General features: G+C 39.5%; 1 protein-coding gene across 1 annotated transcript in view; it reads right to left on the reverse strand.

Annotated features, from left to right (window-relative positions):
* Nucleotides 1-2383: 2383 nt before the first annotated feature.
* The window catches only part of SKOR2 (SKI family transcriptional corepressor 2), a 32646-nt gene continuing 7257 nt past the window's right edge, over nt 2384-27772 (reverse strand). Inside the window, 4 exon segments of the mRNA XM_024734716.1 lie at nt 2384-2446; nt 10403-10470; nt 19868-19966; nt 20347-20412. Coding sequence (XP_024590484.1) covers nt 2384-2446; nt 10403-10470; nt 19868-19966; nt 20347-20412 — 296 coding nt within the window.

The raw sequence follows: 27772 nt of genomic DNA on the forward strand, positions 1-27772 counted from the left end.
GTTTCTCTCCCTTGGTGTAATGATTTTTATTCTGTCATCTCTCTTGGGGTAATTCCTTGCAGGCTTGGCATGTTGAGAATCGAATACTGCCTCTAACAATATGGTTGTGATTCTCTGCTTGGCTGATTTAGCTCAGCATTTAAGTAACCACTAATCTTCTGAAAGCACCAGGGTCTACTTAGAGCAATCCCTGTTGTCTGCAAGGATGGAAACAAAATCAGCATGCAGGAAGCATTAGTTACTAAACACAAATCAATCTTTTTTTTTTTTTTCCCCACCTCACTGTACACTACGTCACCATCAAAGGTGTGGTTTCTGGGCAGTAAGTGTTCATTTTGTAGCTGCAAGAGCAGCTCATGTCTGACAAGCAGAGAAGATGAGTCAGGGAAGTGGAAGGGTAGAAAGAGAGTTTATTGAAGTTCCTAAGTATGAATCAAACTACATTCTAATGGATGAATCACAAACGTGGAGTGAAAGAAGCCAGATACAAGAGAATGTTCTATAAAATGTCCTTTACTAAAGTTCAAAAACAGGTAAAACCAATCTTTTGTAGCTGGGTAGGGGCACAAGGTAGCTATCTGGGTGCTAGAAACCTAAGCAAGTTCACTGAGCTCTGATGTGTTGACTTCATGACTTGACAACTTATAGGCTTAGGAGAATGTGTGTTATATTTCAATAAGAAGGTTACTTAAAAAAACACATCCCAATATATACTTTTTGATTTGAAAGAAAAGTAGTTTGACATTTTCAAACTTTTATATATATGGGTTTGTCAGCGTTAATTTGGATGATTTTTGCTTTGATTACCTTGATATGCTGCGTTAAGATTTATTAGACTCTGAATGTTCTAAAACTATTCATTTCACACTGCTGGGTCAAATCTGGTCTACAATGATGAGAAAGAAACCACCCAAGTCAAGTTCAGACGTAAGAAAAATACTTGAAGATATAGAATGAAACCAAACTCACAGGTCCATTTGTGCATGACTTCATGGAGATGGAAACAGAATGACATTATCTGAGCATCCCAAAACAGAATGACTTATCATCTGAGCGACTCTGTTGCTAAACATCTGCTCACAGAAGACAGGAAGTCCCTATTTAAGGAGCAAGTAGGCACTGCTGTTAAATCAGGAGCCCTAGAATCTCCTCCTGGCTTTGTAACAGAGACATAAAACATCACATCTCTCTTCACTGTACCTTGGTTCCCTGTGTGTAAAATTAAGGGAAAGCATATGAATGAGAGACTGTCTTGGAAAGAGTTTTGAGCTCCTAATGAAATGTGACATACATATAACTGTTTCAGAAAAATACTGAAGATTACCACCAATAAAGGTAATGACAAGAAGTAGAACTGTCATGTGCACATGGTAGAGGAGGCTTGTGATATGCAGAAAAGAGGCATGAAGGAAAGAAAAGGAACCACGAACCTGCACTGCACAGAGTATTTTTGGCCAGTCAATTCTATTGAATTGAAAATATGTTCCAGAGGGAAGGAGTGGCAAGAATCACTCTGATGGGAACAAATACAACTGATAAATGACCACAATCCTAGTTAGCCATGAGCACTTATAAATACCACCTCTGACATCTGAGTTTTTTCCTGATTTAGCAGTTCCAACTGCTAGGTCATCCTAATGTATTGTTAGAGAAACAACAATATCCTAGTTTTTGCATTCCTTCAATTCTAACGATTATTTATATCTTCTGCCATATCATCAAAAAGTTGCTTTTGAAATGTTTAGGTATATTCTGAATATAGTCATTGAATTTTTACTGTCTTCTTTTCCTTAGGAGTCCAGAATATTTGTCTTTTAAATTGCTGTCAGGTATGTGACATTGGATCTGGCTTCAGCTGTAGAGAAACAAGGATTGTTTTAGGGAAAGAATGAATGACTAATTCTGCAGCAGAAGTTCTCGAAGGTCTATGTCGCACGCAGTTATTCATAGCACCATCTGTCAGTAATTCACTGAAAGTCGGATTTCAGGAAGACATTTTGGAAGCAAAGGAGAGACAGAGAAGAAAAAACATAATAAGCATGGCTTCTGACACTCCGGTTTCCTTCAGAGGACCAGGAATCAGGGTGTCAGGAGGAACCGGAAAGAGCAGAAAACCTTAAAACAAATTGAAGATCACATCTACAAGACTGAACTGAGAATTTCCTTAGTTTTAGAAATTTTCCACAGAATTTATAAGATGCACTTAGCCATTTATTTAGGAAGCCCCATGCCTAGAATGAAGTTCAACAGTGTATCAGCTTAAACACAGGATGCAACATCATCAGTCCCCTGGGCTATTTCAAGTACATCAGTAAAGAACACAGCCGAGCAATGACAATTCAGAGAGTTAAGGAAAATCTGTTTCCTCTGGTGAGCTCACCTTTTAGCTTTTGCTGAGATGGGCACCTAGCTTTTCTTTCCTGATCAAGCTTGCTGCATAGGGAATCTGTAAGATAAAAACAAGCAAAACTATCCAGGTGAGCAAAATTTGGAGACATGTATAATGGAGACCCTTCATTGTGCCTAAATTTGAATGCTGGTGAATCTGCCCTGAGGACAAAAGGTCTCCATCTGCCCGGCAGTATGGGGCTTCTGGGGCATAGCATGTCTAAGGCCTGTTAAAAAGCAATCAGGACAGAACAGGTGATCACACTAGGTTGTTGCTACAGCTAGTCTCTGAGGTTCCTATGTGACATTTCACTGCACTTAATAATTTGCACTTAATAATATGGTACTTATTTCTATTTATGTATGAAAATTAAGTTATAACGTATGTCCAAGGTCGCAAAACAAGAATGTGATTACAAACTAGTTTAGTGTAATTTTTCATTTAATTAGAGTGAGGAAATATGCTATCATTATAAATCACAAATAAGATTAACTAAACACAAACTATTACTCTGGGTAATTTCCCAATAACTACTAAAAGCATCAGAAATAATTGCACTGAATGGAAAATATGACCCTTGAGAATTCTACCTGGATAAACTTGAAAAGTACTTTTCAATAGTGGGGTTTTGAATGAAAGTCTATCGCATTTGATATGCTACTTTTCATTAGAAAATTCAAATTGTTGAAACTGGACTACATGTATTATTTAGATTTGCCTCTCTACTAACCCTAGTCATGCTACTTACCTTCATCATTATAAGGCTAAATTCAGGACTCTAATGATATAAATCTGTTTTACATTTAAAGAAATATTCAGCCTTCTAGAATGTAACATGGACTATGGCTGATATTATATAAAAGCAGTGAAGGAAAGAAAATTATAGTCATTCAAGTAGTTAATATTTTGAATACTGTTATATACATTCCCCATATCCCCGGCATATTTATGTTTTGCTCTCCTGATCTACCAGTCCATAAACATGAACCTTTATTAATGGAAAGGAACTACAAATCTATAGTGATGCCTGTGGCTAAGACTAGCTGGACCATTTTGCCATAATAACTGGTTAGCTGAATCAAACAAGTCTTTTCTTTTTTAATTAATTAATTTATTTTTGGCTGCGTTGGGTCTTCATTGCTGCGCACAGGCTTTCTCTAGTTGTGGCGAGTGGGGGCTACTCTCTGTTGCAGTGCGCGGGGCTTCTCATTGCGGTGGCTTCTCTTGTCGCAGAGCACAGGGACTAGGCGTGTGAGGTTCAGTAGTTGTGGTGCACGGGCTTAGTTGCTCCGCGGCATGTGGGATCTTCCTGGCCCAGGGCTTGAACCCATATCCCCTGCATTGGCAGGCGGATTCTTAACTACTGTGCCACCAGGGAGGCCCTCAAACAGTCTTTAATGAAAAAAAGAGAGAAGACTAAAATAACCACCTCACTATCTTGATACACAGCCACAACATGGATGTATACGATAGAGACATATCTGATAAAGGCCATAATAGCAGCATCGAAATTAATGGTTCATATAGGACCATAAATAGTTGTGTCCTAATCTCATACTTAGGACGAGAGTTGAGATTAGCTAGATAACTATGACAAGAATAGTTACACAGGGACCTACTCTAGTTACCTCTTCTTTCCACTCTGGGTTATGCTATACCTGCTATTAACAGAGACATACTTGAATCCTGATTTTCCATTATGGTGTATGAAACAATATGCCAAAACACATGGATCACCTCTTTCTTTAGATGCATGATGTCAGAGAGCTTTGAATGGAATTCTATTATTTAGGATAACAAGTAGAAATGATGTAAACCTTGGGGTATAAGGATTACCTAATAAACTGTATTTGTGTCACTCTCCCATTTAGAAAGCATTCTCAACATCAAGATTAGATGCCACGAAGATTTAGTAAGTGTCTGTTCTGTGCCAGGCACTGCACGAGATAAGTTAATATCACCATGCGCCATCTCATCAAAGCCAGTAAACTACTCATCCTAACCCAAAGAAAACTGCCTGAAGGGCACTGCTTTCAGATCTAAGTCTGAATGTCTTTTTCTTTTTTTCAGAAACAACAATGTAGCATTTCATTAAGATGGGAAGCTGATAAGGAAATTTAAGAAAAGGACTCAGGAAAAAAAGGACATTTCCAAATAAGCACGTTTGATCCCCAAATCTCCAGACTGAAATTTAAATCTGTGTGAAGAATTATTAATCTCAGGTTGTGAGCTGAGAGTCATTAATCCCAAGTCTTAAGTCATGAATGATTAATAAAGAATATATTAGCATATGGCCCGACTGTTCACGGAAACTATCCTATTTCATTGATTCTAAGATGCAGTTTTTCCCCTCACATTTTAACACTTCTGAAGTTGGATGTACTATAATTGATGGTATCTGAGAATAATAGTTGGAAACTTCTTTTCTTATGATACATCAAGTAATGGGCACTTTTATGATTGATGGTGCTTCAGGTTCTAGACTCCCCAACTGGGGGAGCTCAGGATCTTAGAGGCTCCATTAAAGATAATTAGGCCATGTAAATCTCCTATAATAGAACTTATAAAAGCTTTCTTTTCATTCTGACCAGCTTGGAAATCACCAAGACTGGCATGGACAAAACACCTCAAAGTTGCTACATAACTTCTAAATCACCTAGTTGGCTCTAGTCTATCAAAAGTATTGAGATTTTACCAAAAAAGATAATTTCCTAGATTGTGCCAAGAGAGTTAGCCTGAGCTCAGACATTAAGGTGGGCCAACATCTCAAAAGGAGAAAGATGAGAAAAAGGATATATAATTAAGAAACGAGTCATTGCTTTGTCAAGATGCAAGGCAATAGATCAATAATTGGAAAAGGACCCACTGTAGTCAAAGTCTGTCTCCTGGAGAATCTTCAGGCAGCTTCCAAGGAAGTTCAGACTTACATCAAGTCCTCTACTTGTTACATATTTAGTCACAAAATCAAAATCTTCTAGGGGGCCCAGGAATCTTTTTCTAAAAATAAAGTGCTCTATCTACCTTTTAAAAATATGTGAAACATATTTTAAAAAACTCTCCGTGTTCAGACGGTAGAAATCTGGGTAAGTTCCCATCCTAATGAATACTGGAGATCCTCCAAGAAAAGACCACACTGAAGAGCTGTACCCTTGCCAAAGGGGGAGCACTCCTCCAGAAACGATAAAGACCTGTCACCGCTCCTTTCCCGGCAAGGAAGCACAGTGCTCACACCATCAGGAAGTTGTAAACTGACTTTTTACAAGTCCATGGTGAACGAAACATTAGTACTAAATCTACTGGTTGAACATTAATTTTAATTGAGGCTTTAATGAGGAACTTCGAGACTGGTTCCCTCTGGCTACGTGTGACTGCAGTGTTCTGGAAGAACAGCAGAGGGCACTTCAAGACTAGCATATTTTAAAAGCACTTTTTCTCAATCTATGTGCCCCGTGGTAGCGATCCAGCAAGTTCAAAGTATGTGAATCTGGGTCTAGCCATTTATCATGTGCTTTCTGTTGCAGCTTCACAGTGTCCTTCAAGAACTATGACTAATGTCTTCAACAACTATGTCTTCAACTATGACATGCCTTCAACAAACCTACGGTAGTAGCTTATACATACATGTACTTGCTTTAAAAAATTGTTGCCAAATTAGCAATAAAAAATTGAAAAAAGGTTATCAAGGCATCACAGTAGTCTCGGCTCATGTTGTAAACGACATTATATTCCAGTCCTTGGAAAAACTTTAATCAAAAGGCTGTACACGTTATAGATGTAGAAAACAAACTTACGGTTACCAGGGGATAAGGGGGGAGGGATAAATTGGGAGATTGGAATTGATATGTACACACTACTATATATAAAGTAGATAACTAATAAGGACCTACTATATAGCACAGGGAACTCTACTCAATATTCTGTAATGGTCTATATGGGAAAAGAATCTAAAAAAGAGTGGATATATGTATACGTATAACTGACTCACTTTGCTGTACACTTGAAACTAACACAACATTGTAAATCAGCTATACTCTAATAAAAATCTTTTAAGAATGGTTATACACTTAGTAAAATGCCTTCACTTTCTTCTTTAAAAATTTTTTAAAAATTGAGATATAATTTACATATAACATTGTAATGGTTTCTTCACCTTCTTCTCAATCCTAAGGGATGATGGTTTTGTTTTAAAAATTGAACATTTTTCCTAGAACCACAGCTCACTTGTGAATGAGAAACCTTTTGCTCTTTATTATACTAAACACTAACATCTTCATGAATGTGCTAAATTCTAAAACCTTTGTATTTGGTTCATATTGAGAAGAACATATTTCTTCGCTTGTATAAATAAATCTGGTTTGGTAATAAAAACATTTTAAGCATTTGAAAACCCAGAGCAGAGGTGGAGGACTATAACACAGACTGTGATAAGGACTGTAAAACTCTCATTTTAAACTGTTTGTAAAAAAAAATATTAGCTTGTGGCCCATGTATATGTGTTAAATAAACTGCATATGCTTTAAATCTCACATTAGATAAATGCACATTTATTTATAAACACACAAAGAGAGTCAATCATTTGAGTCTATAGTCATCACAACTTTGCATTTAACAAACTGTAAAAGGAAGCAATGGTGTAGAAATTAGTCAGTGGAGAATCTAAAAATGCAGGAACCAAAGAAATTCATAAGTTTTCTTTCTATGGCAATGATACCCAAGATGCTTTCGATATCGTCTTGAATAAGAACACTGCAACAGCATAGGATAAATGCATTGTGGATCTATGGGAATTGTTACAAAATATGATGGTTTTAATATATTTCAATTCTCCATGACTGCAGAGTGGGTTTTTATTTCATCTAAAGGAAAAGATGCCTATTCTGTAAGCAAATGACTATTCTGTAATACATGCTTTGTAAACTTTAAATATAAAATAATTTAAACATAAAAGAATAAAATAATTTTTGGTGAATTGTTCTGTTCTCAAGGAGCAAAGCATGTCACTATGTTTACTGATGAATTAGAGCATTCAACTAAAAATATTGAGAAAGTCAATAACTGTGATGCCTAGCAACTTCTTGATAATATTTAGGTATAATTTTCTAAAGACATTTTTCTCCAGTTACTTTAGCAAATACAACAAGCTGAATAAGGGACAGGATAAGTTTCTGTTCAAGTAAACTTGAGTTTGCTGCCTCAGTTCTAAAGCAGATGGTATAGTGTGAACACAGGTCCTTCTTGCACAAATATATCTCTAGCCACCAGGGCTCAAATAGTTCCACTAATAGAGGTACTACTTTGAGAAGGGGCATGTCATTAAATTGATTACTTGTATTGGCACAGCATTTTATGTTTACATGTGCATTTCATGTTTATTAAACACTTGTGCCTTGTCATATCCCTATCAGGGTACTAGGTTGGACCTTATAACAGGTCCCTTTGGTCTAGAAACTGATAAAATGAACTATACAGGATGAATCTTGAACTCAAGTTTGCAGACTTTAAAGCTTGTATCTGTTAGTCACAAGGACAGTGCTGTAATACATAAGCTCCCAGTAATTCACTAGTATGCCTTCTTTTAGTAGTTTTGGTAGTAGTTCCCCAGCACAAAAAAAAAATTTGAGGAAATCAGGACCAAGCCAGGACAATTTGGAAAAGAATTAAGAGGATTGCTACATGACAGTATCAGCGTTGGGTCAGGGGGCATCCATGGGTGGTGGTTAATTCAACAAATGTCTACTGATCCCTATTTGATGTTGGACACCATGCTAGGTGTCGAAGGTAGCATGAAGACCCGGGCATCTAAGGATACGGGACACAAAAGAAGGGGAGGAAGCAGAAGGGACAAATCATGTCTATTTCACCAATTTTCATGTTGGTAGTCTGGATGTACTTTTGTGGATTTCAGGAATTATATTGTACCTACAAGGCTGGGGGAAAACATTCCAGCTCCTCCCAAAGAATTTAATTTGCAACCAGGAAAATTTACTATCTAGAGGGATATGAATTAATAACACTTGTCTAGATAAATAAATACATAATGATAAAATATTTTGCAATACAATAAAATCAAGATATTTTGTAATACCAATTTGTATCTTCCATGTACCAAATATCTCAAAAGACAAGAGATATTTTGTCTTTTATTAATACTGCCTGCTTATTATATGAATGCAATATCATCTCCTCTTTTACTAAAGAAGCCAAATGTCAAAGAAAATTATGACATTAAAATTACATAACTGGCCTTAAATAACTGGCACTGAAATAATTATTTAGTTTCCTTTCCTAATGCCCCTTTTGCTACGCTCATCACCACCCAGCAGTCACACATTTTTGGTTGCATGTGTGGTAATTTTTGTTTTAAGAGTCTGAAAACGATATCCTATGTAAAATAAGTAAGGTCTTAAAATTTTATATCCTTCTATCTCTGATCCTATCTTTACATTCTTCCTTTGGACAAATAAAACAATACGTAAATTCACAGCAAGTAATGAGCAGCTCTTATTATCTAGGTATAAAAAGCTGCGAAGAGTAGATACTTTTTTTTTTTAACCCCTGTGGGGGATTAGTTTTCAATTGATTAAGAAAATCCTTCTATTCCCCAGTGAAGTTAGGTGCAAATAAAACTAACACAAACAAAACCAAAACAAGAAGAAAGATCCTGTTTAAGAGGGTCTTATGTTGAGGTGGTTTTCAGAACTGAGAGCTGTTGACCAGCACTTGAGATCCAGAAAACCTCAGAAGGAGGGTTAAAGTTAGAAGCAGTACTTTTAATAGAGTCCCTAGAATGGGGGAAAACATCATGAAATACAAGGCTGCTTTCAAAATGACTCTCAGCAATCTCCATTAACGCAAGCATGATTTCTCCCATGCAGAAAGGAAACATCAATAATCATCTTCCTTAAATAATCCTGACAGAAAGCTAGATGCCTGGCTCTCTAGACAAGACAGGCAGGTCTGCATAGATACATGCTTTGTGGTATAAGGATAACGTGGACCAGCTCAGAAACACCAAGCAACCCAAATTATAATAATCATGCTGTGAAGAGCACTAAGGATCAATGTATGTCTTTACCCAGGTGATTAAAAATATCTTATAGGGGCTTCCCTGGTGGCACAGTGGTTGAGAGTCCGCCTGCCGATGCAGAGGAGAAGCCCGGCACCACAACAAAGAGTAACCCTCGCTAGCCGCAACTAGAGAAAGCCCGTGCACAGCAACGAAGACCCGACGCAGCCGTAAATAAATAAATAAATAAATAAACAATCGTACAAAAACTAAGCAGAAATTATTTCCCCATTGTACTCATGAAAATGAGGAAGCTTGGGAGACTGCTTTCAAAGCACTAATAAATAATACCAGATGTATCTGCATGGGGACAAAGGGTGAGGAATTCAGGGAAAAGAAAAAAAACAACTCAAAAAACGAAAAACATAAAACCTCGCAACATTTATTTATCACACATTTTCCTGTTTCCCTGTTTCTGTATAAATAGATCTTTGTCAGTGTCCACTTTCAGACATGATTAGGATAGAGTAACACACTTCATTTGGAAATAATTCGTTTCTTTTCATCGTCGTTCAAGTGAATTTAATTGATTTAATTGTATTTATACTAAGTTCTATTGACAGCAGAGGGCCTGCTCAGGTCTGGGTGGTGGAAGGAGGGGGAAGACAAAGACAATGGCCCTTCCCTGAGCTTCTGGTGCAGCCCAGCGCTGTGTTCGGAAGTCTGCACAGTGGAAGACAATGCAGGTACCTCTGGTTCACCCTCAGAGACAATGTACACATCTGTCTATTAACACATGGTAGGTAGTTACATTTAGAGGAAATGTACTGACACATCTGTGTATCCTGCATCTAAGTAAATCTCTTGGCAATTAGCATCTAAACCAGCGGAGAGGGAAGTGGACCAAAGGATTTCAAGGCAAAAACACAAACAGTTTCATACATGTTGGGTGGTTTGAAAACAAACCCATCACCTTGCATTTATTTTTAAGTAGAAATGCATCTTACAATTTGTAACTGTTGCACCATTTCTTCTCGGTAGGCTAGTTCCCTTTTCATTTGATCCTGAAAATTATCTGGTAGGAGTGAGAAACAGAGAAATAAATTAATTAAAGTGCAAAATCTACTATTGGTATATTTAGTAAAAATATTACTGACAGTCCCATAGAACTGCCCCTCCCCCCCCGCCCTTTGGTATTTTTAAAAGTAGACACTATAGTTGTTTGAAGAGATGTTTTATTCAAGACTGATTTAATCAGAATAGACAGTAAATCCTGAGAGGCAAAGGTCTATCTCTTATATTTCACAATATCACATAGCCCGTCTAGTATAATCCCTTGCACATAATAACTACTCAGGAATGTCGAGGGCAAGCATGTTCTCTAGTCTTTGAACACTTGAGCCAGTCACAGTACTGAGAGCTTCCACTGTCTTCAGAAGTCTAGTGCTAGTGACGGGGTGAAGTTCCGACAAAGCCCATCATAGGAAATGTGGACCCTTGTGCACGCGAACCCTTGGGTGATAAGACGTAGGTCTATTAGATGTGCCTGCCTGGCTTCACTGCAGCTCATCTCACGTCTAAGAGAGTGAGTGATAAATGTATTCTGACTGGACTCTCCCAACCTGCAAACTCTCCCACCTGGTAGCAGCCTTATCTTACGTCCTCCTTGGGCCTATGTGGTTCTACAGACCTTGCCTCAATCTGAGAAGGAAGGAACTTTAAGACATATTGTGCAAAATATCTTTGCCATTCTACATATTGATCATTTTTATTGTATTTCCAGAAAGGAATGACTTCTTAATGTGCATCTTGTTCTTTCATCTTCTCCACTGATCTTTTTTAAAGTGTGGACTTGGCTAACTTCAGCTTTTTCTGCTTTAAATGAGAAATTAACATGATTTCATATGAATCTGTGGTGGATGGTCAGGGCAGTGGCTTGAAGAAACCAGAAACTCTGTCATCATCTTTTCTCTTCCTTTCATCTCTACAGCCAACTGGTGTGTGAGTCCTGTATATTCTACCTCCATCCTCTCCTCTCTTTGCCATTGTTACCTCCCAAATGCAGACACCTCTTCCCTGAAAAGTTTCCCAACTGACCATCTGGCCTCCAAATCCCTTTCATTCTCCTGCTTAAAACTCCGTGAGGGTTTCCCATCGCTTTCAAGGTAATAAACCCTTTACCACTCATGAGATTCTGGATACTCAGAAACTAAAAACATTGTTCTTTTTATTTTTAAATTTTTATTTATTTATTTTTTTGCTGTATGCGGGCCTCTCACTGTTGTGGCCTCTCCCGTTGCGGAGCATAGGCTCCAGACATGCAGGCTCAGCGGCCATGGCTCACGGGCCCAGCCGCTCCGCGGCATGTGGGATCTTCCCGGACCGGGGCACGAACCCGTGTCCCCTGCATCGGCAGGCGGACTCTCAACCACCGCACCACCAGGGAAGCCCTATTTTTTTGATCTATCTTTCTACACTATTTGAATTCCTTCCCCAGCCTCAAGCATGTATTTTTAATTAATTAATTTTAAAAGACCTTTTCAAAAGAGCAGCTTTAGTTTCACAACAAAATTAAGGAGGTACAGAGATTTCCCATATACACTCTGTGCCTCCCCCCACGCACACAGCCTCCCCCATTATCAACATCACTCACCAGAATTTGTTTCCACGGATAAACCTACATTGACACCTCATTATTGCCCAAAGTCCATAGTTTACCTTAGGATTCACTCTTAGTGTTGGACATTCTATGGGTTTGGACAAATATATAATAACATATGTCTATAATCACAGTATCATACAGAGTATTTTCACTTCCCTGAAATCCTCTGGGCTCTGGTGATTCACTCCTCCCCTCCACTCCACCCCTAGCAGTCACTGATCTTTTTACTGTCTCCATAGTTTTGCCTTTTATAATACACATATTTTTAAGAAGACCCATTTCCTACTCTCAGCTCAGAATTTGATGTGAAAGGTACTGTAATAGAGGTAAGCCTGTGGTGCTATGCAAGGGTCAAGGAAGGAGCCCTCGGGTTCCCTTGGAGGATTAAGCAGGAGGAAAAGCTTGAGGAGGTGTGATCAGCGTTTTTCGCTAAGATGTGGAGGCGGGAGTAGGGAACGGCAAGTGGCTCAGCTGGTTGCAGCAAAGGGGGTAGAGGAAGCTCCTTCCACCACATCACCCACCAAACCACGCTCCAGTCCACACATGCATTGCACTCCCAGCCACTCTGTGTTTGCCACTGCTGTGGCCTGGCCCTTATAGCAAACATCTCCCTTTTCTTTAAAGTCCAGCTCAAACGTTCTGTCTTCTGAAATGTTCTCTCCAATTCTCCTGCCCTCTCCTGCCAGAATTAGCCACATTTCTCTTGTACTCCTCCAGCACTCTGTACCTACATTTGTTAATGCATCGATAATCCATACTATGATTAGTGGTTATACATCTGTCTCTCAGTGAAACAGTGAGGACAGGAAGATAAGTTTTAGACACTTTTAAAATTTCCAAAGCCCACCACAGGGCCTGGCACACAGCAGGGGCTCGTTAATGAATGAATAGAACAATAAAGTACCCACCAGAAGGTCTGGATTCTGCCTTGGACAGTAATTACCCCCCTCTGGAGGCTCAGACCCTCATCTGAACAAACAAGGGTGTGGAACGATGTGCTCTGTAAGGTCCTTTCTTGCTCTACTGCTCTAAGATTTGATGACAAGGTAAACTGATTTGGTTGGGCTCCACACACCCAGTTCTGTCTTTCCTGTGTTGGAAAATGGGGAGCTGGTAATTTTGACTTATACTGATGAAAATTAGAAGTCAGGTACTGTATGAGGGGCTGGCACCCACCTGTCATCTCAGGATGCTCTGGAGGTGGGTCAAAGCCCATAGGCTGGGTACCAGGCAACAGGAGTCAGTGCTCCGCAAACTGCCCTGCTTCCAGTGCCCTTGGCCCTGTACCTGGGCCAGAATACCTTCAGAAGATCAGTGTGTTTTCCAGATACCAGAGCACATCCCAAGCAGGTCTCCCTCTGTGAAGGAGAGGTCTGCCCTCTGAACCTCAGCAGCTTCTTCTGTCCCTCTCGGGCTCCGCAGTGCCTCTGATCAGGGTGATGCTGAGGTGGGTGGGAGATGAAGGGCTGCCTGAAGCTGGCTGTGGCACCTCCCTGGCAGCCCAGGAGAGTCTGATGTTGGAGAAGGAAATAGCTAAGGGTAATCTGCAGTGGAATGATGATAACTAGTCCTTACTTAATTCATGCTCATTGCTCTCTGATGGCACACATTACAATTCTTTAAGTTAAAGTGAAAAAAAAATGATGCTGTTAAAGTGCCGGAAAAATGGTGAATATTTTTATAAAATTGGAGTGAGGAAGGGCATCAAAGACAAAAAGCAAACAGGAAAGACTTACAGATTTGATTAGATAAAAAGTTAAAACTTTGGTATGACAATAAACACAAAACACCATAGTCAACATTTAAAAATGGACAGAAACAAAAGAATATTTGCAACATGACGAAGAATTAATATTTTAGTATATAAAGAGCTCACATAAACCAGGAGAAAATGAACATGTCAAAAGAAATATGGGGAGAGAATACGTGGGCATTCACAAAACATACAAATGGATGACAGACATGTGCAAAGTGTTCAATATCCCTAGCAATGAGAGAAAAGGATATAATACAAGGAACCACTTTTTCCATTTAAGTTAGCAAAGATCTAAAGAAAAGATGATACGTGGTGTTCCAAGGATGGAAGTATAAATTAGTACAACCTTTCTGGAAAGCAACATAAAATTATGTATCAAGAGCTTTGAAAAGTTCATACTCTAACAGAAATTCTTTTAGGAGTTTATCCTAGGGAGATGATCATGGATTTGTACAAAGATTCAGTAACAACGATGCCTAAAACTTGGATAAACTTTAATGTCCAATATAAGAGTGCATTTATAGACTGAGGTAGTCTTGAAAAGAAGCTCATGTTAAGTGAAAAAAAGGAGGGTAAAAACTGGTGTGTATAATATTTCATTTTGTTTAAAAAATGATTTAATATGCACTAGAAAGGCTGAAACTCCAAAATGTTAACATTGGTTTCCTCTAGGTGACAGGATTATGGGTGATTTTTATTTTCTTTCCTTTATATTTCTGTATATTTAAACTTTTCTACAGCAAGCATGTGTATAACTTTAGAGAGATAAAGATTGTTAATTGGTGAGAGAAAAAAAACTAAAAGTTTTGCTATGTTCTAAGGTTGATGAAGACATAATTTAAGGGGAGATGAAAATACCATTAAGCTGTTTACTCTAACGAGAATCACTTGAAACCCAACTATTTTTGGAAGACGATAGCATAAAAGGAGGTGGCAGAGAAAAGCACTGAAGGCTGTGCTCTGCAAACGTGGACAGTTTGAAAAGCCAAAGAGTTTTTCAAACAGCAACAAAAAGTATCCAGCCTACATACCTGGCACTAGAAATAAGAAGAGAACTCATATGGTAGATCTAGTTCCCCTGGTAGAGCCTACTCATCAAGCAATAGGCTTTGGGGCTTATTTCACTTACATAATCTTTATTTTGTTATCACTGCTTTTAAACAACGACAGAGACTTTTGATCTGTACCATGGTTTAGAATCCCCATCCCTGCTTCTCCAGAGGATGCTACAACAAAGAGAGAGGAAGGAAGGATGGAAACCACTGAACACAGAATGAATCTAGTAACAGCCACAGGTGAAAGATGGGACAACCATATTCAGGTAGATGAAATGTAGTTCGTTTTTAATAAGAAGTAACCTTAAAAGTAACTTGGAAAAGAAATTTTTTATAAAAATCTAAGACGATGACATGATCAAAATCTATCAGTTAAGTTTTTCACAAAACCCCAGCCATTAGTAGGTCTTCCCTGTTGTAAACCACTGGCCTTTCCACTTGCTTCTCTCAAATGCCATGAATTTGTCATCATACCTGCAAATCCAAGGACTCAACTCATGAGTCCTTGCTAATCTCCTTTATCAGTGATCCAATCTCATCTTCATTGTCAGTTTTAATCTCTTCGAATATGACTCCAATATTTATATCAACCATTGATTGAGAGTATGTCATGTTCCCACAATTTGCTGCAATGGGCAGCAACAGAAGACTCTTTTCTGAAATTATTTACAACACTGTCGGGTAGAGGGTGAAACGATCAGAGAGGAGTGAACACAAAACACCCATGGAACTAGAAATAAACACAGGAGGACTTCAGCACAGAGTGCAAACTGCAAGAGCGGGAAGGCTTCCTGGAGGTGGCAGAGCTTGAGCTGTGTCCCAAATAATGAGGAGCACCTAGACAAGGGAGGCATTTGGACTAGAGAAACGCAGGGTGCAGAGGTGGAAAGTGAGGGGCGAGGGCGGTCCGCAGGGTAAGTGGAAGTGAGTAGGGGGAGAAGTGGAAATAAGCCTGGGTGGGCCGATTATGGAGGATTGTAAAAGCCAGTCAGGAGTTAGATGAGACGCGATACGGTCAGCAGTAGGGAATCACTACAGTGAGTGGAAGACGTGGTGCCAAAGGTAGATTTTTAGAAAGGCAGGGCTAATAGCAGCGAGCAGAAAGGGCTGGAGTGGGGAAGGGAGGTGAGGACGCAGGGCACCCCGCGGCAGCGACACAGGAGAGGGAGAGGGTGAGGGCCTTCTCCATTCGTGGCCTCATCCAGCAACCCTTTGGCAGGTCCCAGTCAGGCCTAGGCTCTGAAGTTATACTGATGGCCAGTGGCAAGAGAGTAAAATGAATGAAAAATGACAGCAAAGGCCTGAATACTGTAATAAAGGAAGGTGCAGGGTGTTGGAGGAGCCGGGAGGAAGGAGAGCTTCACTAGGGAAGGCAGACACAATGTGATGGCTGAAATGACTTCTGGATTTGCAGCCGCAAAAATGATCAGACCAAGGCTTCCCTGGTGGCGCAGTGGTTGGGAGTCCGCCTGCCGATGCAGGGGACACGGGTTCGTGCCCCGGTCCAGGAGGATCCCACATGCCGCGGAGCGGCTGGGCCCATGAGCCATGGCCGCTGGGCCTGCGCATCCGGAGCCTGTGCTCCGCAACGGGAGAGGCCACAACAGTGAGAGGCCCGCGTACCGCAAAAAAAAACCAAAAGCAGAAACAAAAAAAATGATCAGACCAGTCCTTAGTGGGAGAGCTTGGAATGGTGGCATCTTGGGGGCAGGGTCTCCAACCATTTACTCCTGTCCAATTAAACATGACTGTCATTGCAGGATGTGGGGCCAGCTGTCCTACTGTCACCTCAGTGACCTTGATAAAGGTGAAGCTCCTCGTCATCCATTTCCTCCAAACTCTTACTTCTACCCAGTCTAAATTACATTTCTCCCACCTTCCCTCAGGATCCCCTCCTGAGCTCTCTTCTCATGTTCTACCCAGGTGGTCAACTAAATGGATTGTCTCGTATCAAAGTAAGTTTCACTGCCTGTTTCAGCCTCTATAACTACAGCCCAGGAAAGCTCTAGAAGTTCTGATTTCTAATATCAGCTGGTTTACAATAAAGCCCCTGCAGGAATGTACATATTACCCTTAAAATGGTAACAGTCGCAGCAACGCACATTACTATGGATGAGTCACTAGTCGCCATGTGAAACACTTCATACGTTTAATCCTCTGCAACGCCACGAGATGGGAAGCAGTATTGTTCTACGGTTGAAAAGGGGGTTAGGTAACTTGCCTAAGGTTACTCAGTGGGGGAGTCAGTGTCCAAACCTGGAGACCCCGCTACAAGCCACCAGGCTCTCTGCTGCCTCCACCTGAATGGTGAATGCCTGCTTGCTCTGCGGTGTCCACTCCTTTCCTCCTCCCTGCATTTCCCCATCAGTCTTGCAGCTCTGGAAGCCTCTGTCCAGCAAGTGGAGAGACTTGCTTGTGCTTCCTCCTCCTCCCAACCTCTGCCCACAGAGTACGGAGGCCTGCTTTCTCCCCTCCGCCTCTTCCACTTTCCCCCCTCCCCCACCTCCTCCTTCCTCTCATCTTTATCCCCACTATTCTGTGCCATAGGTCACCCTCACTCCCAAAGCACAACAAGAGAAGCTCAGAAGTGTGGACCCATTCTAGACATGCTTTTCGAGAGCTCGATGCTAAGTTTCCTCTTCCTCCCCCTGCTTCGTCATGACCATCACCATCACTGCTGATGTCATCGAGCACTTATCCTGTGCTAGGGATGTGCTCAGACCTTCACGTGGAACCTCGCATTTGGTCCTCATCTTCCTGTGGGACAGGAATTATCCGGCCCACTTTACAGTTTCCAAGGTCCTACAGCCATGAGGTAGCAGAGCCACAAAGTATCTCAGGGTATTTTGAGCCTGGCTTCCTAACCGTCACAGGTGATAGCTTAGCTTAGGTCCCCAGTGCTCTAAGTGAACCGGGTTTGAAGTGTTGTGACTGTGAGTCCACCTCCTAGTAAAAAGCTCTTGCTGGGATTCCTCTCTGCTTCCTTCTGATGGCGGCTTTACAAAGTTCCGTCCTCCCCTTTCCATCTGAGCGAATCTAAATCTGTCTGCCAGCCTCATGGCCTCTCACATTTAGTTAACAAGCACATAATGTGCATTTGCTATTTTCACCGGTGTGAAATTAACTACCCCTTGGTGGTGTGTCTAAACCACGCATTATTCAAACTTGGGCATCACTTCCTTGGTCAGTGGAGTACACTGTAGATAAAAATGGGCAAAACTTTTCTGTTGTTGTTTAATTGAAGTGTTTCACATACATGGCAATCACAGAGGATTCATTTTAATTCACACCAGGAGGATGAGTGATGGGTCTGAATGGAAGCTGGACAGTTGTACTACGACATCCAAACTTTTTAAAAAACAGAAACACGTCCATGTTGTATGGTAGAGTAATTAGTAAGAAAAGGTACAAATTACTTAATTCCTTAAAATGATGATTAGCTTTTATTAATGGGATAAATTATGGCTACACGGGTTTCACATGGAGTTAGGTGGATACTTTGGGGATCCAGTGGGATTTGGACTCACTCTACTGGATCTGCAAACTCAATAATTAGATAAACATCAGCTTAGAAGGGACACAAATCACTCAGTGTCTGCTCATCGCTGCAAGGAACTGTGCAGTCTTTTTTAAGATGTGGTTTTAGAAATGAGAGAATCCTGGATCCCTTGGAAGCACCTGTTTTTCAAGGTTTCAAAGATATTCTTAATATGTTTCTCTTTTTCTTGAAGCTACAAATGTCATGATGATCCCAACGTACTGTCAAAAGCTACTGGCCATTCTCCTCCCTTCCATCTTATTCTAAGCCTCAGCAGACATTCTCCAAATTCAAAATACTGAAGCATCGTGAGCTCCAAACCTCCCTTGCGGATACTGACAGATCACAAACTTGACCGACCCTATCGCTCCTTGGGGCCAGAACTCTCCTCCATCATGAGTCCTCTTCATTCTTATCCCTGCTAAGCAGGCTGGTGGAACTTAGTTTGACATGTTACCAGGATCCCAGTACTATTCAAAACTGCTACCCGAGAGGGCATGTCTTTCAGTTTGTGTTGATGATTACATTTGAGAAGCCCTGGCGACTGCAGACCTTTGTGCTCATACTATTAAACTTGTCACAATTACTGAAAAATCTTTTTCTGGATGTTTGCCTATGGCTCTACCACAGGAATTACCAACATGAGCTTTGTGATGCCTGGATTAAAAAACAAAGGGCACTGACATTCTAAAAAAGTGTCCCTGAAAAAATTAATATTAAATGTATATAATTTAAAATATGACTAAATGAGACTCCAAAAAGCTCGAAAAACACTACTGTGATGTATTTGTCCAAATGTGATTCAGAACACGACAGGTGAATTTTAGAAATCTGGACACCTATCATAGGTCTTTCTGAAATTCTAGGACTCTGGGAGTAGAGACAATAGTTTTTATGCCACAGTTTCTCTTGCCACCAAATTTGGAATGGAATTTTATTACTAAATATGTATGGAGAATCCCCAACTACTAAAATTGTACTAATTTTAATTAATAAAATATGTGTACATTGAATTGTTAAATTTTAAATCTTCATGTCTCAAGCACCAGGCAGCTCTCTAGCACTATCTGAGGATAAGAATGAACTGTTCTTTTGTTTTTCCTACCTTAGAGAAAAAAATACCTGAGTAATTCTTTTGTTTTTAAAAATATTAATATTTCTATTTAAATATATATACATATTTAATGGTATATTTGCATACATGTTTAAAATGTACACAATACATATGCACAGATCCACATATACCAATAGAATAAACACCAAAAGGTTCTTATAAGAAATTTTATCTGTCAGCTGATTCAAAGCATAAATAACAGGCTAAAATTTCCAAACACTTTGAGACCACCGGAAGACCCTGTGGTACTTTGTGTAATCACATAATATTTAGAAGCCTATCCTTATGCCTAATAATAGAAATGTCATCAAATATCATAAGGCAATGAAATAAAAGTGATTTCTTACTGAATACTGGGAAAGATGTATTTCCTTTTAACACCTGGAATTCTTGTTCTAGTCGTCTCCGCAAATCTATTTGTTCAAATAAAACCTTCTGAAGTTCTTCTAATAAAGAAAAAAAGAAGAGTCATTTTACTAATCTTTACAAATAACTCTCCAGAGGACTGTTATATATAGCAATTTATTATTATAAGACAAAATATTTTACCAGTTTAAAAAGTGTCGCATAGACATAGGATAGATTTTGTGCAGAAATCCATGAATATAAATCAATGTAATGTATTATTTTAAAGGATTATTTTACAGTGTCATGTATTGATTGATATGTATGCATTAATCTCAATTATATCCACCCCATGGTCCATATATTATTCATATGTTGCTTGTCAAGCTTAAAATATAGTGTAGAACAAAAATATCCTCCTATTATCTCTTCAGTCTTTTAAAGCTAAGAGAAGTTCTACAGAATTAAAACTTTTCTTTACCTTTCCCCATATTTTCTACATCCTTTCTGAGTGAATGAGGTGAATTTGTCTCTTGTGTGTGTTCACCTTTAAAAAAAAAGGAGAAAAAAATATTAGTTTTGGGTAGGCTATTTTCTGCAAGTTGTTATTTTCACTTTCTATTAATATCTACAAAAGAGTTTTTAAAATATAACTTCAAGGTGGAAGTCCTCGGGGCCAAACGTTGTCCTCATTTACTCGTGTATCATTCCCCTGAACCATGGAGGGGAGTGACAGAAAATGAGGGCCGAGTCCACCTAGACTGTGACGACAGCTCCATGAAAGCAGACTCCTGACGTCAGCCTCCCTCCCAGCCCCTACCACTGCCCAGCCTTTACAACCAAGCTAACTGCTAGAAGGGCAAAAGAGGAGGTTGAACAGCTGACATTTCTGGGAGAAATCTGATCAGACTCCCTCTCTTTCTAGAGGTGAAGAAGGCTGATTTTATTGGGAAGGCACCCAAGACCATGGAAACAGAAGCCTCCAGCCTTCTTGGGCCACCAAAATGTGGGGTGGTGAAAAAGAAGTGAGAGGAGGCTTTAGCTGTCCCTGGGAGAGAAGTTATGAGCCTGGAGTGGTTTCCTAATAATTGATAGCTTTTTTAAAAAGAAATCAACCGAAAAGAAAGACGTGAAATGAGTTATGTTACTTTGTAATAGTCATATGCTTGCTGATGATAATTTCTTAACTACTCGTCTTCAAACAGTATAAACTGTATTGTGGATAGAAGTCAGATTGCTGTTCTTAACTATTTTGCTTCTGTGCTAACTAGAATGATGATAAGCTAAGAAAATGTGTATATCTACAGTCATAAATTGAGTCTATATAATCCAGAAAACATAAACAGAGCAAAGAAATGCAATCATTCTGCTATCAGAATTAAAAAGGGCTTCAACTCGTTTTCTGCAATTACCCACATAATTAAGCTTTCCGTTTTCATCTATAGAGATATGGCAGTGCAGACAAAGGTGCTCTGAGAAGGTTTCCTCTATCCCCCTCCTCTGCCCCCAGGTTAGCTCTTCCATGTCCTTGGTGCCGTTTGCTTCCAGCCTTCTGCACCTACTAGGCAGGCTACCTGGAGGCGGGGCTCTGTCTTTTCCGCATGGCCAGTGCCTTGCACAGTGCTAGACACATACTCATATTCAATAAAATGTCTTCAGCTGTCACTGAAAGGGACCCTAGGAGGTCACAAATTCTAAATCATAGCACAAGTTAGATGCATCGTTTCAATTCTGTTCTCGTATCTTTTCATTTCCCTTCCTCAGCAAGAAACGGAATGAAATGGTCCCGGGCACTTCCAGGAATACTGGGGAATTTCATTATCAAGGGAAAAATTTCTGCAAAGAGGGAAACAGAATTTCTTCCCAAAGTGGCAGCCTACAATATGAAGGACGGACAGAAAAGTCCTCAACCTGATATTATAAATGGCGATTCTGCAGTCCACATGATGACTGTGGATGTGTGCGCAGGTATGCATGTGTGCATATGTGTGTATGAAAATACAAATGTACAAATATTCCCAAGCATGTGCACAGTTATGGGAAGGCACTTCCTCTGGCTCCCCATCATCAGGACAACAATATCCAGGGCATCCTGAGTTCCTTAATGGCAGCCATTTTCTGTACTATCTACGTCATATTTGCACAAACTTATTCTCATTTTCATCTTGGACGTGACCTCTCTCTGTAGGCTTTTGAACATTAATACCTTGGCTTTCTTCTCCATATAATAAATAATGAGGAAATACCGGTGAAGCATTTTAAATACAGACCTCAACGTAATTCCTACAAACTACTATTATCTAAAAGAAGAGTAACACAAATGTTGGTAACAAATTGTAAATGTATAAACCAAGAATAATGATATTTTTAAATGAAGATAAATGCATATTATGTGCAGTTTTACCTATGTTTACTGTAGTCTCAGTTAACCAGATGTTAAATGCATAGATGTTTCATACCCACATATAATATTGAGGTTGAACAAGAAAAGAAATGAACATGCACACATCTCTGCATCTATCTACAGAGCAGGATGAGATTTTATCATTCTACAACTTTCCCAACCCCTCAAGACATGATTTAAATGAGATAGTTAGTTTCTGAATAGGGAACTCTAGAAGCCATTTCCTTATCACATTAGAGACCAGCTTCTTTCTGACCTACTAGTGTATTTTGTGGACTGTTTACCTTATATTACATTTCAACTAGATAATTAACTTAAAAAATTAAAATAATATATGTAAAATTGCATTTCTTTTCTACTTCACAGATAGGAGGTTTACATTAGTATGAAGCATTAAACAAATAGCTAGTAAATAAAACTATATTAACCACAGGTGAATCTACCGATGACATTAATAATACGCTTTTCATCCGCTTTGTGAAGGATTAATTAATATTTTACATGTGTCTATTTGAAACAGGTATTTTGCTGCAACTTCTCAGAAAAATCTGTCAGTTTTGAGCTTAGAAGATTCAAATTTCTCACTTGCAAAGCGTTTTAAAAAATGGTTCAATGTTAGGTAAATAAGGAGCACAGAAGCTTCAGCTGCCTTTTGTGTATCTTTCACTGGACCGTTGCCTTTTGCATATTACTAATCTGTGAAAACCAGATTGTTAATGGTGGTTAAAAATGACCTCTGGGAGCCTGGATATGTTTGTTCACTATTACTGCTAATGTTTTCCATCTGGTTTAAAAAAAAAAAAAAAAAGGCAGTCTAATACTAGATTAAATAAATGAGATTTAGTTGACAATGAGCTTTCCAGTTTTATAAATATTCCATCAGGTTAAATGCATTTTACTTTTCCAAAATTAATGAATGCATTTGGAGAAATCCCCAAACTAAAATTCTTACTTTCCTTCCCATTATATCCCCCCTTTAAAAAAAAGTGACAAAAAGGCCAGGGTGGCGGGGGGCCATAGAGATCTTAACTGTAAAAGAAAATAGTTGAGTGGCTTAAAGTTGGAGAGTGATGGATAATTAGGGCATAAAAGGCATCCAGTGGACTGATATGATGAGGACCTGCTGCTCAGTGATGAGTCCACATCAGTTCTCCACAAGCACATGCTCACAGGGCCAGTTAACTGTGACCTGCATCGTTGCCCATGAATCCTGCTCGCCCCAGGGGGGCAGAGGCAGGGTGATGCCACATCAGAGAAACTATACCTCTGCTGAGTGCAGCAGGGGCCAGGGAGCTTGGAGCCACACGGTCCCTGCTTCCCTGGTCTCTCCAGGGTCCTCCAGGGCCAGGTGGTCCCACATCCCAGGGGAAAGCTCCACCCCACCCTTGGATCGGCCCTTACACAGCCATCAGAAATTGGAAGTACAAGAGGGATGGATGTGAGAATACACCATGCCAAAGCAGACATGAGCAGTAAATAGCAGATGAAGGGGAGACTGGAGTATCAAAAGGGGGGAATAAAAAGAAAGACCAAAACAGCCAATAGATTCACCAGCACTACGTTTCAAGGCACAATGGTAATGGCTTTCTCTTAAACATTATGGCACACCTCTGCTCGAGCACCTGCATTGTTTCCCCATGGTCGACATTGCAGAATCCACTCAACTCCTCCCCGGGAGACTCCAGGTTCTCCTGTAACCTTGTCCCATCCGGCTCAGCCAAGCTGTATTTCTCTGTCACTAAGCACAAACCTTTTACCCAAGACAGATTCTTATTTCTCACATCTGCTGGCTCTGCTTTATGTTGTTTCTCTTCCCTGCGGTGTCCCCCTCCTCTCCCCATCCACCCCAAATCAGAAAGCCACCCAGGCGTCATTTACTCTTTCATAAAACCTTTCCCAACTTCTTCAGATGCCACTGATCTGTTCCTTTCTGGGCTGAAGTTCTAAGTCCTTGTCATCTTTACTCTGCCACCTTGTACCCAATATTCTAATGCTTCACCTATGCTAGTCTGATCTTCCTCAGCTAGAAAATCTGCTTTCTGAAGGCAGAGAGATCCTGCCCTACAGGTAACCCCCAACACCTCAACCCTAGGGAGGGGTACAAATGTATTCCACACACACTTGTTGTACTTCATTTAATCCAATTTGGTTTGTGAAAGAAATACAAACTAATGCTATCGTAAATCCTCAGTTGTCATAAGGTTTTTAAAGCACTAACTCATTCCTACGAACGAACAAGCACATTTTGATCCATTGTATGGTCTAAGAATTACTCTATATTTTCAGTTTACTGGGGAAGTTTGTGATTGTTTCCTTTTTTGTTCCTACCTGACATTTTGAAAATTTCTTTCAGGGACAAATAAAACTGTAGCACTGAATGTTAACTGAGACATGAAGATACTAATTCTCGTATGTGTCTGCCATGGCCTCCAGCAGCAAAAATACCTTACAATTTTAAAAAGCTCACTTAATTTTAAGAGCCAAATGAGTAGGTCAGATGACCTGTTCTGTTGGTGGTCATGAGATGGGAGGAGAAGTTGATTAAAAGATATTACTGTTCTCAGGCTAAACTTGAATTCAATAAATAAGATATTTAAGTATTGTACCTTGTATGTGTATAGGGCATCAAAGTATATAGAGTACAATATAAAATGCCTGACATTGGACGAAGAGTAAAAATTTTAGCATTCCCCCATCCCTTCTATGGCAATACATCCTCCTTCCTTCTCCTTTCAATCCCACTCCTTTTCCTACCCCTTATCTTGGCTGTCTCCCTTTTAAAGTCTCCTTTGAGCCTGCAGCCAGCACTCAGGGGCACTACCCCAGCCTGCAGCCCTAGGGGCTAGCAAGTTGCTTGTCATTGAAAGGTCCTCTCTGTTCTCCCAGGATTGTTGTTGACAACAACTGATGAAAAACATTTGGAAAAAGTGCATTTCAGAAAATGCACGCTGAAGGGCAAATTTAGTCAATGAAACTATTTTAGTTTGGGGCTGTGTCTATACATGAAATTCACATGGATTCTAATATTTAGGTGAGGAATAAAAAATTTCAGTCAAACATCCAGATGTTTCCATAGTTCGTGGGGACTCGTGCTATCGCATGTGTTCTAGTGCAGGGGAGCAGACCCCGGAAGGGAAGGCAAGATCTGCGTGCGAAGCTACCAACGGTGTCTGCCTGCAGTTCCCAGGGCACTGTCACGCCCTCAGGGCAGGCTGGGCTTGCCCTCTGCCTCCCAACAGCCTCAGCACAGGCCTGGCCTCTGTTGATCAAGAGAGACTCCTCTTATATATGTTTAACTCCCAAACAAACACTGAATTTTAATAATTAATCTTAGCTTTATAATCTGACTTAATTTAAAATTTCTGGAAGTTTCATTTTCTCTTTCCCTAACAATCTACCTTAGAGGTACAATTTGGATGGGGTCAGAGTTAATCTACAGTTTGCATAACTAGTACAATGAACAAGAACCAAAATTTAGCACAACGTATGGTTTAGAGAGGTTTCTAAGAACATTTTGCATTAAGGCATTAAAAAATCAATTACACGGAAAGCAGAGTTAAGTAATTTTCTCCTCTATCAGTGGGACATGGACTTCTGTTAATTTCTTGGTGTTAAATTCTACATTAAACTCATCCCCTGTGACGTCTGGCACGGTAGTGAGGTCATAGAACAGAAAAGAAAATCATATCACTGGAGAGGGTATGCTGCAAAATGAACTAACTATTAACTCCATTAGCCAAAAAAGGGAACAAGAGCAAGATTAATATTTGTGAGTTTATAGTTAACTAAGAATTACAACAAAATTTACAGTTCATGATAAAAATTTATCGTGAGTTACGTACACATTGCTTCTGAATCAGTATATCAGATTTCGTTGATTAGTGAATTGTGAGTTCATTTAGAATTCTCTTAAGTTTTAGAACTTGTGTCGTCAATTAATGCTATTTTTTATTTTTTTCTGAAGAGTTTTTTATTGTCCTTCTCTATCTCCTTGATTTTCATATAAATTATTAAAAACCACAAGAAAGGGCTTCCCTGGTGGCGCAGTGGTTGAGAGTCTGCCTGCCGATGCAGGGGACACGGGTTCGTGCCTCGGTCCGGGAAGATCCCACATGCCGCAGAGCATCTGGGCCCATGAGCCATGGCCGCTGAGCCTGCGCATCCGGAGCCCGTGCTCCGCAACGGAAGAGGCCACAACAGTGAGAGGCCCGCGTACCGCAAAAAAAAAAAAAAAAAAAAAAACCACAAGAAGGAAAATGTTTCCATAAATAAAAAGAAATTTATATTTGAAATATGGGGATTAGCTAATTTTGAATACATATATTTAAATACCTCAAAATTCGTTGTTCATAAAAATGTCAGTAGTAACTTAGAGGTGGATAAACTGAGGCCAAAGTACTTAAAGGGCTTGCCCAAAGTCATCTAGTAAGTGAGAGAATTAAAACTCAGATCTACTAGTCTGTGCTTTTTAGAATTTTTCTTCTTTTTCTTTTACTTTTTTTAAAAAAAATCATAAGCGTGTTCTAAAATAGAATGGAATAATAAATCAGAGCGCCTCATCTGCTATATATTCATGAGAAGTGTAACTGCTTCTTACTATTCTCAGAAATCCATCCATAGCATATTAAGTACACTGGAGAATTATACCAGTGAAAATCAAATTGATTTTAAAACTTCTATACATATGACAAGATGCAGCCACTCTCAGAGTCCAATGGTTCTGGCGTTTCTACAATGAAAGGGATTGGAATTGAGGATGACTCCACTTTACGCGATTTCCTTGACCTGCAATAGCTTTCAGCTGTCTCACCAGCTTACCCCACTGCATTCAATTTCAAATCACTTAACTTCACTAAAGTTATTCAAAACGGATATGCAAAGCCTTACTCTGGGATTGCAAGCAAAATGCTGTCATTTATATTTTTGAGTAGGTAATATTTTGACCAAGCTGCCATCCCCCTAATCTATATTACTTGGCTGTAAAGCAATGGGTCTTATTTTAAAGAGACCTATAGATAAAAGTTCTGGCTTCTGGGGCATTTTGGCTGCTTAAAACTTTATGTTTGGTCCTTCTAATTATAAAGAAGTATAATATCTGCTATGAGTAAGGTTAATGACCATTAACAGGGAGGTTTTTGAAAAAATCATTAAAAAATGTAATCTTTTTGAAATCGCTGAAAAGTAACAGTTACCAATAGGGCTGAAAGGTTGAACAAAGGCCAAACTTAATTAAAATGATGAACTAAAAAAATGAACTGGAACTAAATATTGTTGCTAAACTGAATTTGTATTAGGGATAAATTAAAGCAAGTACTTATCATTTAAAGATAAGTCTGTATCTTTACTTGTTTAGAGAAAGGTCAGAAATTTCCTGATAAACTACATTTATGATTGTTGTGGGAGTGAAAAATTCATGTAAAAATCAAAAATTGCATACTGACTTATTAGGTAGTTTGAGAAGACATTTCATTCTTCTATGTTATACTGTATATGCACAGAAATA

This window comes from Neophocaena asiaeorientalis, unplaced genomic scaffold (genome assembly GCF_003031525.2).
Source record: "Neophocaena asiaeorientalis asiaeorientalis breed wild unplaced genomic scaffold, Neophocaena_asiaeorientalis_V1.1 scaffold322, whole genome shotgun sequence".
NCBI lineage: Eukaryota > Metazoa > Chordata > Mammalia > Artiodactyla > Phocoenidae > Neophocaena > Neophocaena asiaeorientalis.